Below are 14403 nucleotides of genomic sequence, written 5' to 3' on the forward strand. Positions count from 1 at the left end.
AGGAATGTAATAACTAAAAGGATATAAGGAGGAGATCCTAAGCTAGGAGTAAGGAGGAAAGGATAGGAATTCAAGACTAGATAATACTCTTTCTCGAAAATAGATTAAGAAATCCCGCTCCAAACTATAGAATCTTCGTTGAACGTCCCAGTAACAATAAGCCTAACATCCCTTCTAGAAGAAAACTAACTACTAAATCTACTCCTCTATTTTAAGGCTTAATAAAGGGAGTTTCGCTCTCCCCTTTGACCTTTAGTGGTGGTTGACAAGCTGTGGTTTTGCTACTCCATCTCAGTCCCTGAGGACGAAGGCCATGACCAACTCCAGATCCGCTCCTCTCTACATTTTGGTATAGTAGGGTACTTTTCGTATTAGTATGGTTTTTGCTCCATTTCAATGTATCCCAAAAGCACACGCCACCCTCACTAAAAGCCGCCGAGGATACCTAAGACAAAAGGGCCCGCCCGAACAGGAATCAACAACCGACAACTACTTATACCAATTGCGCCATCCTACCTACCTACCTACCCATCTTCCCACGGGAGTAATAGTGAGAATACGGGTGAACCGGTATATATTCATATTCAAGTTACCTACCCTTTACATAGGTGCCCCTGCCCAAGGGGTCAAGTCAAGTCAAGTTACCTTACGTATCGGCTGTGCTATGTGTGTCCCCGTTGGGCCCAGCTCACTCACTCACTATTTCGAGTTCGTTCTATGAAATGGAAAGAAGATGGAAGGCGAAAAGGGAAGGGCTGCTGTACACTACCTACCTTACCTACCTAAATAGGTACCTAGGTTCACGCTGGCCGGCCGTTGGCGCAGGCGGCAACCTAAGGCGCATCATGCCCGGCAAATTCCTGAGTCCTCCTCGAAGGATCATCAATCTTTGAAAATAGGTAGGTAGGAAACATGGACCACCTACCATAGGATCCAACCAGTTTGGATTTAAGAAAGAGAGAGGGTTTACTGGTTCCATCAGTTTGGATTTAAGAAAGAGGGTTTACTACCTAGTTTCGTTATCAGTCCAAGTTCATCTTCTCTTCCTCGAACTTGGTCGGTTTTGTCCATATCCCTATGGTGATCAATCATCCTCAGTCAGGACCAGACTACTCTAGACTAGACGAGACTATATTGCTCTAAGGAGAGGAGGAGGGGCTCAGGGCTGTCTGTCTCAGGACATTCACGTCCTGCCCTTCTCTGCTCTGGTCTGGTATGCTTTACTCTACTTTGCTTTATTCTACTCTACTGCTCTAACCTGACCGGATCAGAACACTTGGCTTCGTCTCTTCGTTCGGTCAAAGTCTTTTGTCTGTCTTTTATTTTTATTTTTTTCTTCTTCTTCTTCCAAGTTCCAACTGAGAACATACTAATGACAAGCTGGAACAAGTCGAGCGATGTTCATGATCACTTGAAAAATTGGGAGATATCGGTCGATTCATGTTATTCATTTCATGCCACTGTCCAATTACAAAGTTCCCATCCCATCCCATCCAACCAACCAACGCCTGCTCCCAAGTCTAGCCAGATCCCGTTCCATTTCCTTATTATATCCATATCCGTATCCATCCGTGTATCCGTGCTTCTTCTCTTGTTGCTTTTCCTCCCTCTTATTGTTTACAAACAGATGCAATCAATGCTTCCTCCTTGACATTCGAACAAACGAGAACCCTGCTCGTTTCATGCTGATGCTTTTCATGCCGCTCATGCTGTTGCACTCGGGTAACATCTTCCCCTTTTTCTTTTGTCTCGACAATCATGATGCTGCCTCGTCTACCAGAGACGATGTTGCTTATCCCCCACCTACAACCTACAGCCGGCAACAGGGGCAGCCCTAATTAAACCCCCTAAACCGTCCTCCCGACGGCCCCTTGACCGTAAACCTCCTCGATCTTCCCGTGCCAATATCAATCTTGGACAACTCCTCTTCCAAGCTTCCACCTCCCATACCTCCATATCCGCCTCCTACCCCTCCACCAGTCATCCCTCCCCACTCATCCACTCCCATCGGCGCAGCCCCCCTTCTCGTAAGGCTACCACTGTGTAACTGCAACGCGCCACTCATGGTCAGTCCACCGCCAGCTGGTCCTATAGTCGAGGGTAGTGAAAGCGGTACCTTGGCTGGCACCGGTGGGACGCCTCCGGGAGCAGCACCGGGGCTGTGGCCACCATATACGGGACCTCCTGGGGCGTTGCCATTCTGGGCCCCATAATAGTCAAAGGTCGACGCTCGAGAAAGGGACCTTGGCGTAAAGTTATCCTGCTGTGAAGAAGAAGGGGGGTAGCTGACGTTATCGCTGCTTCTGTTAAAACCCGGCTGACCCATGCCCATCGGTCCAGCTGCGGTGATGGTGTTTCTATGGTTACGTTTCTGCAACCTATTCCTACTGCTCACCGTACCAGCTACCGAGGGAGACGCGGGCGGTGTAATGCGTTGATGCTGCTCGTGCATAGACCGTGGTCTCTCACCGCCAGCACTGGTACCCGGACGAGAGCGTGGAGTCACCTGATGACCGGGCATGGCATGAGCGCCGGACAGAGGGGGCCGCGAGCCATGAGAGGAGTTTGGCGGAGTAGTGCTCTTCTTGGGTTCAGGCTCGGGAGCCCATGTTTCCATGGGAAGATGGTCAGAGGGGTCAACTTCCTTGCCGTCGTGGGTTATGATCTTGCCGCTCGCTTCATTGTAATCGGCGCGGCCGATGTTGTCGGAAACAGCGGGGTTGAGGGCGTTGTAAGAATCGGGACCAAATGGGATGCCAGAAAGGCGGCGCTCTTCGACAGGAGGCGGGGCAGGACTGACGGATTTGCGCTTGATGGTTTGTTGATGTGGGTTGGGGCTACGACTTGGCAATGGGCTTGGGTCTCGGCGCACTGGTGGGTTGGGAGAGTAAGAGCGCTGGTTCATAGCGACATTGTGGTTAGGAGTGATTGGTGTTGGTACGTCCTGGTAGCCGCCAGGGCTTCTGCCTTGAGGATGTTGTGGAACAGGTGGTTGATGTGGGGGAACTGGGGAGTGGTCACGAGGATATTGCTGGTAGTTGTTTCCAACTTGCGTGTCTATGGGGTGCGTGTATCGTTTTGAGTTCTTGTCTTGGTACACGCGCTCCGTGATCTCCTGGGCGATACTGGGATCGATGCCGGGGACCAAAGAAACAGGCACCGGAGGCGGTTGATAACTGTCGGTGTGGTCTTCGAATCCAGCCTGATACGACTGACTTCTCTGGTCATTTTGCGGGGGATAGTGTGACAAGGAACTCTCAGAGTGTCTAGCATATGCCATCCCATGGCCGCCAGGATCCGGTCGTCGGTATTGGTCTCCGTTGGGTTGTGTGTGTCCCGTCCGGCCTCGCATGGGGCCATTAGCCGACCCGGGAACTAGAACATCGGGAAGATCGTAGGGGTCGTGGTTCATGTCCAATGCGGAGGAGTTACGTAGAGGAGCCGCAGGAGCCGAGTCATAACCCCTGTACTGCGGGCGTCCCGGATAAGCTATCGAGCCTGTTTGGCGATGGGCCTCGTTTCTGAGAACGTCCTGCCGCATGTTGGGCGGCATTCCATTTCCAGACGCATCATAGCCGTTTTGGTAACCGTTTGTGGCTGGGGCATTGTTGCCATTTCGGATTCGGTGAGCCGGGGGAGGTGGAGGGCGGTCGCCTTCGAAGCTTCTTGGGCCGTCGTCTAACGAAGGGAGGTCGTATTGACTAGGTTGTTGATATTGTGGAGGGGTGCGATATGGGTGCTGCTGCGGCTGTTGTTGGTAGCGCGCAGCATGAGGGTTGTTGTACTCGAGTTGCTGAAGGGCTGATTGGTTTGGAATATAAGGGCCATCTCCGCCTTGGACAGATGGTGCTGGCAGTGGACGGCGTTTGGGCACGCCTCTCGGCCCGGGACCGGGTACTATGGCTGAAGGAATATGTTGCTCGACGGGATGTTGCTGTCGTTGCTTTACGACGGACTTTTCAGGTCTCGGTCGGTTATCGTAAAAGGTGATCTCTACGCGGACCTCGCCAGCGTACTTGCCTCTAGACTGTAGCTGGTGCCAGTCGTCGCTCTGACCACCGCCGGGAACAATGACGCCTCCGAGATCGACCCATGTTTCGCCAATCAACTCGCTTTTCTTGTCGTCGGTAAGTAGGGACAGCTTGAGCTGGTAGTAATCGGGGGAGTCGTGGACAGTGAATCGGAGCTCCTGGTCCCTGTAACATGGTGGATTGCGTGTTAGACGTGATTGGTGCCCTGGGGGAATATGCAGCAACGTACCATCTGGGGGTCTGGCCGCCGCGGATGTCGGTAGTGGTCTTCTTTGCTTCCTTTCCCAGACGTGCAGCACAGAAGGGGTCCTGCTTGCCAATGGTCTTGAGGTTGGGCAGGTTCTTTGCGCGATCCACGACGAGAACGAGGGTACCGATTTCGGGGCCGTCGGCGGCTGAGTCGGAGTAGAGGGCGCCGCCGGGGATGACAAACGACTCTTGTACTTTGGTGGGCATCTTGTCGGCGGCGTTTGTAAGTGGTGGTCGTGGAGGTGGTGGTATGGTTACAGTCGCCGACAAGAAGGCTGTCTCATAACCTGATCATATACGTGTGCGAGGATTGTTGGAATGTTTACTTTGGGATGAAGCTTCGTCTTTTCTTTGTGTATTATGGTTTTTTTTGTTGGTTGGCGCGGCGCGGGTGTCTTCTTTTGGCTTTCTCGTTGTTGCTGTACAAGCTAGGTAGGTAGGTAGGTAGGTAGCTGTTATGGGCTCGAGCTCTCCCTTGCGTCACAACGAGGGAGGAAGGGTCATCTAGCGATCGTTGGTGCCACTGTGATAACGATTGAAGGGCGGCGCAATAGTATGGACAATGGACGAGACCAGCGAATGGAAGTGCGGCGGAAAGTGAAAATAAAAAAAAAAAGAGCGAAGAGATCAAAAATGAAAGAAGACCGAGGTGAGGGTCAGTCAGTTAGTCAGTCAGTCAGTGGACGTGGGCTTCAAACTTGTTTTGAGAAGACGGACAGACGAGGAGGAGGGGACGACGGTCGGGCACTGCCTTGGCCAAGACGCCAACCAAACAACAACCCACGTCTAGTCTAAAATAGATAATAGTATGAAAAGAGTAGAGTTGTAGTTGCGCGATCCCAGATCGAAGCGTGCAGATAGTCGGTCGAGGGAGGAGTCGGTTCTTGAAGAACAAAGGGAACTGAAGACGACTGGCTGGAGAGCGACAAAAGTGGAAGCGGACGGACAAGAAAGCGGGCGTGTCTGGGGCTCTGGCGTCGTCGTAAACACAACGCAACGCAACGCAACGCAACGCAACGGCAGAGAGGATCCGCAGCGGGATGTAAGCCCAGACCACCTAGCAGAGACGGTGGGTCCCTTTTGTCGACCGCCGCCGTCCGGTTTGGGAAAAGAGAGGGGTCCACTACTATCTTCTAGTGCATAAACACTAAAAATCCCCGACCGCCTTTGACTTCCATGTTCTTGTTCCATGCCTGCAGAGTTGCGGTGCAGTCAGGTCGCTCTCTCTCATGAGATTCATCATCTTTCACTGGTTACTGCATCCAAGTGTACATACACTAGAGATCTGGGCGAGGGAACAAATCCATGCGATGGTTAGGTGGTGGATCTCTCCAACTGCCAACCATTCATCAGAGTTAAACCCAAGCTTACAAGGGCCTCAAGGGCTCACCACAAACAGGCCTTGGTTTCAGATCCTAGCGTTGGTTTTGTTTTGTTGGGGTGGCTGGCAGCATCCGGAAACGGACATGCGACCACAGCATCGTCTTCCGATGCGAACACATTACTTCAACAGAGAAAGGAAGGAATGTCACTGCATCCCGCTTCCCGAGATCATCACCACCGATCCCATCTTCTCAACCTGGTTACATACTATCACGTACCTCGGAGGAGATCATCGGATCCTTTCTTCTACACTACATACATGTCAAACGTTGATCATCCATCGCCACGAACCATGACTTACATATATGGACCTGGCTACTTGTTGTCCAACGTCTACCACTGTGTACTGTCCATGTTACTGGCTACTACCCCTGACGAACAACAACAACAACAACAAATAACAAAGATGGTGTGGCAACGAACCGAGTGCATGTGTGGCGGGCCTGCGGGCTGCTGTACCTGACATGAGGCTTGTTGATGATCGGATGGAGCATCGGAGAGAACTTCCAGAACCCCTTCAACTTCCCTTGTTGTCTCTTTCATTATTTTCATTCCAGTCTTCAATCCTCGATCATCTTCATCTCTTCCGACTCCAAGGTACAGTTTCACCTTTTCAACATCAACACCGCACCGCACCGCCCAGCACAGTACCAGACCCTGCATAAGCCTCGTAAGCTGTTTCAAGCTCTCCAAACAAGCTGAGCAAGCTGAAAATATGTCTCCATCCCGTCACTGTCTTTCCAAGACCCCACCACCCACCCACCCACCTTCTCAAGAAACCATCCGAAGCAAGGACATCCCCCGCTTTCTTATTCTTATTCCATACCTCGGCTTCCTTCTTCCGTCCTCAACTCCTCATCATCATCATCCCCTGTCGGCTTGTCACTGTCCGTCTGTTAGTCTGTCACTATCCTTCCAAACGCCATCATCCAATCTCCTGTCCTGCCCTGTCACTGTCACTCTCCTTCCAAGCGCCGTCATTTAATCTCCTACCCAGCCCTGGCTTGCGTGCCCTGCTCAGCCCTGCTCAGCCCAGCCCTGTCCTTCCCTAGCCCCGACTCCCCGAGATCGATGCGCTACAAGAACCATGATCTCTCATTGGTGTTGAGATCAGGCGCATCGGAGCCTTGCTGAAGCCTGCCCGGCAACGAAGCGAGCCTAGGGGGCCCTTGCCCCTAGGCCCCCTTGGGAACCCCGCTACAAATCTACAAGTACAACATATCACCCAGCGAGCCTAGATAGAAACCCCGGTCCCGTCAGGTCAGGTCTTGACGACGTCACACTGGACGATGGACGACCGACGTAGACGACGGTTCCTTACATTGAGGGATGGCCGTTGTTTACTACGGCGAGAGAACCGTTCACAGCTCTTCTACATAGTGACCGTCTATTTTCCCATCCCAATACTACTCTCAAGCTGTCTGTTCCATCTCGTCCTATCTTCTATGATACTAGTCAGAGATGACCAACTGTCAACAATTGCAGGGTACTCGGTACGCTCGAGGGAAAAGCCTCACAAAGCCTCACAAAGCCTCAGGCCCTGCTTGACAGTGTCGGAATTATACAGGAATGTCCCTAGTATCTACAAGGAATCCGGGCAGCCATTTCTCTTGCATTTAAAGGGGATCTTGCAGAAGGGGGGGTGAGTGCACGGACCCTCTGGAAGCCGCTGCCTATTGTGATCGAGAACCGGCAACCAAAAAGTGGAGTAAGTTGCCTGGTCAAGGGGTTAAGAATGGTTTCTCCTAGCAAAAAGATACCCCTGTACTTGCAAATCTAGCCTGTCAGTCTTGTACTTTGCAGTTTGCAGCTTCTGTATGGGAAAATAATTCGGGCAGGAAATTTCTTGCATATAACGGCGTTCTTGCAGAAGGGGGGGGGTTGTAGATACTAGGGACATTCCTATACAGTGGAAATTAAGAAAAGAGAACCGAAAAAAACATACAGATTGAAAAAAAAGATACAACACCAGGGATTCGCCTAGTCTGGCCCTCACTGGCTTATCTATGGGAGAGCGGACGGGATCCCGAGTTTTCCAGTGGGTGTGGTCGTATGTGTTTATGCCGTCAGAAAGCACAGCTTATAGAGCAACTGTTGTTTTATCCCATATCGAGAGAGTCGGAACGAGACCTGTCTACCTGCCTGCTAGGTACATATAGATTCCAGCTATACAGCTTGTTTTTGGAGTTTTAGCAAGCCCAAGATGAAAGAGAGAAAACAGCCATCTACGTCTTTTATTCAGTGTTGCGGACAGCATGGAATGGCCAGGACCGATATTAGAGAAGAGAAGAGGTGTGTGTGGTGGGCATCAGCAACATTTGTTTACTTACCCCTTTTTTACATTCACCATTCTCTTACCACACGAGGTTGCTGCAAGTGCTTGAGCTAGTAAAGTCAACACACATTGGGTATATAACTAGAAACCATGTGCTAGTCAACTCCCCAGATACGATCACTTGGTTTATATAAACCAGCTATATGACTAAACGCAATGCAAACCCCCAACTCTATGAGTTCCCATGACACCCTCCGATGTATACCTTGAGACCAACACCGACCAAATTTACCAACTAATGAGCCAACTTGAACCCTTTTAAAGCTCCAACCACAACTCCAGACGCTATGAAAAAGGCAACATGCTAAGTCTACTGCGAGTGAACTTCTTTCTCTTACTGTGAAGCCTCCTCTGCCTCTGTCATGAACATCAGCTCAAGAGCCTCATCGGGCGTTTTGAAGACCATAGGCTGCGAGACCAGACGTTCATGGCATCTAATCGTCATCAATCTCAATCACTTCCACATTCGACGGTGGTCCAGATCTCCTCGACACCGAACCAGCCACACTGGGCACCGGAGCAGGAGTTGCCGACGCGGTCTTGATCTTCTTCTGCCTGGGCTCCAGATCCTCGCCATCGCTATCATCATCATCGTCATCGTCGTCCTGCACCACAACGGTCCACTTGCCGTCCGCCTCCACGTGCAAAGCTTTACTATACTGAGGCTTTCTGCCCGTGCGCTCCAGCTCCTTACGGACTTTGAGTAAGAAGCCATCAATTTGCAGATCGTACGGACCTGCTATCTTATCGCAGCCTGACAGCGGACAGGCCCACTTGTCCGGGCTTGTCGGCTGAGGCGGGCATTTACATGCTCTACCCTCATGACCGCAGGGCACCTTGGACACCTGCCTCGTGTTCAGAAAGGTTTCAAGGTCGAAACACTCCAAGTGGGTGCATGCACCACCGCGAACAGGTGTGTGGAACATGACCGACGAGAAAGGATCAGTCAGGTCAATGGACAGGTACGGTACTGCAACCGAGACCTCATCATCGGCGCCGCTCCCGCCAAGTCGATCCTTGATGATTTGCAGAGTTTTTGACTCAGGAATTAGCCGATTCTTCCAAACGTCATTGACGATGGTGGAATGCCTCAAGGTTTCGATCAACTCCACCGCGATGAAGAAGTTGGGACTTGGGGCGTTCTGGATGACAGCCTCAACCTTGTTTTTGCCCATTACGATCATTTCTGTAAGCTCGATAGACAGATCTTTCCCAAAATGGGGTTTTCTCCGAATTTCAAGGGGATTACCGTTGAAGGAAATAAAAATGTCTGGCCAATTCGACTGGGTGGCCCGCCATGTTTCATCCGACACGACGCCTTTCTGGTGGTTATTGATTCGGCAACAGCGAATTCTCCAGCGCAGCGACTGGTGGGGCTGTACGGCAATTGCTACACCGCGCCTGTCCGTCATCACTCTCAACCGATATTGCTCATCAGTTACTTCGAAGGGAACCGTGTAGATACGCACATTTTCCGCCAGCTGGGTGGGCTTTGTGACTAGTTCCTTGACTGCTTGATACATCCGCTCTGATTCTCCATCTACTACGGTTCGTCTGGGACTTCGAGCATGAGCTTGATGCAGTGCCATCAGCAGGGACCTCCTATCAGAAGCCTCGTAGGCATACTCTGACGGATGAATCGTTGTTCCTAGCGGAGGGACTAGCGGTATATCCGGGGTGCGCGCGGGAGCCGGTTCGCGTGGGACCACGTTTTGCGGTCGCTGCTGTGTTTGCGGGTTCTGCTGTGCTTGAATCTGTTGAGGGAGAGTAGGGGCGATGGGGGCGGGGAGGGGCATTGTAGTCTGCAGCTGAAGCTGTTGTTGCGCTTGTGCCCTCGCCGTGTACAGTTGCGCAGCTGAAGCACCGTTGTTAGCAGCCGCGGTCATCGCAGCCGTAACCCATTGCTGCCTTTGATTCCCTGGTTGCTGTTGCTGCTGTTGCTGCTGTAGCTGATGATGATGCTGATGCGGTTGCTGTTGCTGTTGCTGCTGTATTTGTTGTCGTCGGAGAGCCCCTTCGTGCTGCATTTGCTGCCACAGCTGTGAAGGTATCACCATACTTTGTAGGCCATGCTGTTGAGGCGCATGTGGCGGATATTGTACACCTTGTTGTGGATATAACGGACGTTGCTGGCGCTGTTGCTGTAGTTGTTGCTGCTGCCATTGTGCCGCTGGGTTTGACAGGTCCTGCGGGCTTCGAGACGTAACCATGGACGGGTGAACGTTTGGTGAAGAATGCTGCGCAGAGGGCAGATTCTGGGTAGGATATGCGTTGTGGAATGCCTCCATACCAGGCGAAAAAACCGGAGAGTATGGATTTGTGGCATTGCTAAATGTGAAAGCTGCCTGATTCGGGGGTGCACTGTTTGGCATCGGCGGACCAGTGGCTGCCGGGGCCGTTGTCTGGATTGACAGTCTCCTGTTTTGAGGGGTCGTATTGCTGTTGTTGCCAATAGAATTGTTGCCGTTGACGGCTGCACCAGTACCGGTCCTTACTTGATGGACGCGTGAGCGATAATACGTAATCAGCTCAGCATTTTGGGCTTCTAGCTCTTGTTGGTTTCGCCATGTTTGGTAGAACTGCGGATTCAAGTTGCCTGACTGGTATAGATAAGCATGATTCCTTTGATCGATCATGAAAGCACGGTCGATATCTTGAGCACAGCCGTGGCCGTCTGGAACTCCTATCCTCCTACGACACGCGGTAAATAGAATTAATTGCAAGACGGGCGAGTAGCATTCCCAGTAGCTCAAGAGCTCATCAACCAGGTAAGGGTACCCACGCTGGCTCACCGTAGCCACAAAAGTGCCATAACTAGTCCCGATCAAATGCAGGAACCTGCCTACTTGTCGTATAGCAGTATTATATGCCGTGAGCGGCTCACATAGTTGATTGATAGACGCTGGAAAGTTTTCGAAAAATTGTCGATGCATGGGCTGAATGGTAAGGTTCTTTTTAAGAAGCCCCTCCATAATCCCAAGGCCTTCATCAATAGTATGAGGGGGGTACTCGGGTAGGATATCGTAGGCATTCTGCGCATATGATGACCACATGCAGTAGATTTGGTGGAGGGCCAGGAAGAAGCCGTCTTCCTTGACACACGCCTGGTCGAGAAGCGAAAATCTAGCAAACTCGGTGCCTGCTTTGATCCGGTCCTTCACACCCGGCGAATTTGTGTACCGTTGGAGGACATGTCGGAACTCCAAGTACGTCATGGGTGGAAGAGGCTGCGAAGGATCTATCCTCTTCCTCTTGGCCGCTCGTTCACCTGGGTGCGGCGCCAGCGGCAAGGGTGGCGAGTTGACATGTCCACCCTGGCCCTGGCCTTGGCCATCGCGTCGAGGAGCTCCGTGGGCCAACAGTGACTGGTTCTGAGGCGCAGGAGAATGTGGAATTGATGCTGCAGCATTTGTAGACTGTGGCGGGAGCTGAGGATGCGCTAAGAACGGACTCGCAGAAGGTAGGACCGCAGGAGTTGTTGGGGCCGAACCATTGTTTCCTGCTCTTGTAAAAGTAGACCCTGTATTGTCATCGTCCAGGCTGTGTACAAATCGGGCGGCTATCACGGGGTGATATGAGGGAGCGGGCGCATTGTGGTTTATGCTAGGACTTTCTCTCGAGTTCGACACGGCAGGACTCGGCTCGTCGCTCGGGGCTGGAGACAGAAGGACGGCGGCTGTCTGGGCAGTTCGGCCGGGGCTGTAGACACGGGATCGAAAGTTAGCAGGGAAAGGAACATGAGAATCACAGGAGCATGTTTTCAACATTACCGTTGAGTGGCCTGTTGCGGCTGCGCGGATGGTGGCCCTTGACCGTATGTTGGCTGTTGTTGTACTTCTTCCGCCTCCTCTTCTTGTCCGTTCTCGTGTTCGTGTTGGGGTGTGCCGTCGTGGGCGTGTTGTACGTGGGGCAGTCTGCCTGGGTATTTGCGCGGCCGGCCGCGTGGACGGCCTGTTCCTCTGAACGGAGCGGACGCGCCTGCATGAGGGGTCATCACCTCCCCGGATGCCGACTCTGCCGCCGGGGGTACCGCCGATGCTGGGCCTTGTGCTGTCGGAGGCCGTGGACTGAAATCGACGACGGTGCCGGTCCAGGCTGGCTGTCGATGGTTGAGGAAAGCGCTGATGGAGGATGCGAGGCGAGGGTCGTTGTGGTTGGCAGAATTATTTACGGGAACCCCGTTAGGGGCTCGCACAGGTAGTCCCGGCATGGGTTATGGCGGTTCGGAGTTCGCCCCGGCAACTGCACGTGAAGCGGCGGTCGGACACTGCACCGGGATCGTTGCTGCGGCAGCGGGAACAAGCAAGATATGTACGTAAAGATAAGTAACAAACGGCTGATCAATGCAGGAGGATTTGCGCGCGCTTTAGTTTTTTTCGTCAAAGTCGCATCGCCGAAAGCGATGGCGGTGCCACGTGGACGAGGGCTTGTGCTTGGTGGGATTCTGAGAATTAGTTTGGGCCAAAGTCAGAAATCAGAGTCGTGATTATCTGGGTGTATTTTCTTCTTTGTTGTCGCGCGCCAGTTGCTGAGCAGCGCCAACATACCATGAGGTGAAGAAGGGCAGCAGAGATGAATGGCAAGTACTGTAGCGAGCTGGGTGGGACTGAGGGTAGGTAGGTAGAGGTAGTATTGGGTGATGGAAAGAAGATGGAAGGATGAACTGGAGGTTTATATCTTCCACTTGCTCCGAGATTGGAATCGGAGGAGGGCGCAATCTTGAGTTGTAGCGAGTGGCAACAACAACTCATCATCAACACTTGTTTGGTAATCACGCGATGAGATGAGATGAGCAAGAAGGACCGCACTGAGGTGCCCTTTCTCCTTTCGTCTTGAAGTAGAGAGGAAGAGATGGAAGGCAGGAAACAGCAATCGAGTAATGTAGTGTAATCTGAGATATCAGATTCTTTTTCCTCTTTGCTTTTCCCGCCAAGTAGTGGTAGTGAGTGTATAACATGAATCGGATGGAGGGCAGGTGCAGCCACTCAAGATGACAACTTGATAGTCCGCCAGCGTCGAGTTGGCATCACTTCAGTTTGACGGGCCACTGCCAACGACTGCAGGGAGGGACATTGGACAACCAACAAACGGATAGTTGGTGGGAAGTTCGGACGGACGGACGGGTGAAAGGGCAATGACTACCTAGTAAGGTAGAATAAGAGTCTAGTAGAGTCGATTGGGCATTTAGCGAAAGTACTGATACAGGAATAAGTAAGTATAGAGAAAAACTGTGACGATTCAGGTAGATGCCGAGAAAAAGTCAAGAAAAATAAGGATTCACTAGAAGAAGGTTTTATTTGAGAATGGGACTCCAAGTTATGTAGGTACGTTTTGTATTTCCCGGCTGTGGTGTCCCGGAATTTGGGTAGCAATGGCCCACAGCAGACAGTGAGACCCAAACGGTCCACGCACGCATTGATAGGCTAGCTGGCCTGGGTACCTACTTATGTATGTACAATCTGGGCTGTGCCGCGTAGGTACCTATCATGATGTAGTGTAGACCTAGTACTTGGCAATGTACACTTCTTCACGACAGCATAGACTAGTAGTTCTACAGTAGTATATAGAACCTCCCCCTCCTCTCCCACGTCCCTCTCTCAGTCCCTCTCTCGCATCTTCATCTCCATGCTTCGCTCGTCTCCTGCTCCCTCACCTACAGCCCGCTAGCCCCAATGTCGCCCGCGCTCCGATGCCCATTTTGCCAGCTCTTTGACGTTTTCTAACCCGCCTGCCGTCGCGTCGCCAATCGAGACATTCTCGGCCTTTACGGTGCATCTCGTCGTCTATCGCAAATTTCGGCTTGATTCTAGTACATATGGTTCTGTGGTGCCGCCACAAGCACACGAGGTTTGGGGCAACTGCCAAGCCATCCATACAGCCGCCCACCAGCCACGTCGGCGCGACCTCGTCCCATCATGAGGCTGGATATGCCTCGATATCAATCAGCTCCGGGGTAAACAAGTTGACGTTGTACGCAAAAGACACCGAAATGGCCTTGTTGCCGTGTTGAATACGCCTGATGCTAGTTGCGAACCCGCTTGTCTCGTCTCAGTCCAGCGATCCCGAAGCAGGCCTAGCCGGTGTGCGCCACATCCTTCCCATGTACAAAAGAGCTCTTCGACAACTGCCCTAGCTGCAGGTAGCTCTCTTCCTCTGTGATAGAGTTTAGATCACCCGCCGCCGCCGAGGCTCCTCTCGGTGAACCCTGCGAAATGGATGCATGGATGCACCCCTGCCGCAAGCATCGGACCAGCATTGTTGAGCCACGAGGTTCCCCACTCCCCGTAGGTGGACGGGGCCGGCAAGCGGGAACACGGGGAAGATCGTCCCGGACACGTCCCAACGGGTGCCTATCAAACAGTGGCTGAGTGGCTACAGGAGTCGGCGCCGCTGGTTTCGACGGTG

The 14403-nt window shown here is 52.3% G+C and overlaps 2 protein-coding genes across 2 annotated transcripts; both read right to left on the reverse strand.

Annotated features, from left to right (window-relative positions):
• Positions 1-1597: 1597 nt before the first annotated feature.
• NEUTE1DRAFT_143639 (uncharacterized protein) lies at positions 1598-4487 on the reverse strand (the record flags this gene model as incomplete). Its single annotated transcript, XM_009849215.1, has 2 exons — positions 1598-4196; positions 4261-4487. The coding sequence occupies 2 exons, from the start codon at positions 4485-4487 to the stop codon at positions 1835-1837; spliced, it is 2589 nt and encodes an 862-aa protein (XP_009847517.1).
• A 3631-nt stretch (positions 4488-8118) lies between these two features.
• On the reverse strand, positions 8119-12208 carry NEUTE1DRAFT_119394 (uncharacterized protein; the record flags this gene model as incomplete). The annotated part of the gene is made up of 3 exons (XM_009849216.1): positions 8119-10689; positions 11047-11697; positions 11769-12208. The coding sequence occupies 3 exons, from the start codon at positions 12206-12208 to the stop codon at positions 8433-8435; spliced, it is 3348 nt and encodes a 1115-aa protein (XP_009847518.1).
• Positions 12209-14403: the final 2195 nt, after the last annotated feature.

Source organism: Neurospora tetrasperma, assembly GCF_000213175.1.
Source record: "Neurospora tetrasperma FGSC 2508 unplaced genomic scaffold NEUTE1scaffold_1, whole genome shotgun sequence".
In the NCBI taxonomy this organism is placed as follows: domain Eukaryota; kingdom Fungi; phylum Ascomycota; class Sordariomycetes; order Sordariales; family Sordariaceae; genus Neurospora; species Neurospora tetrasperma.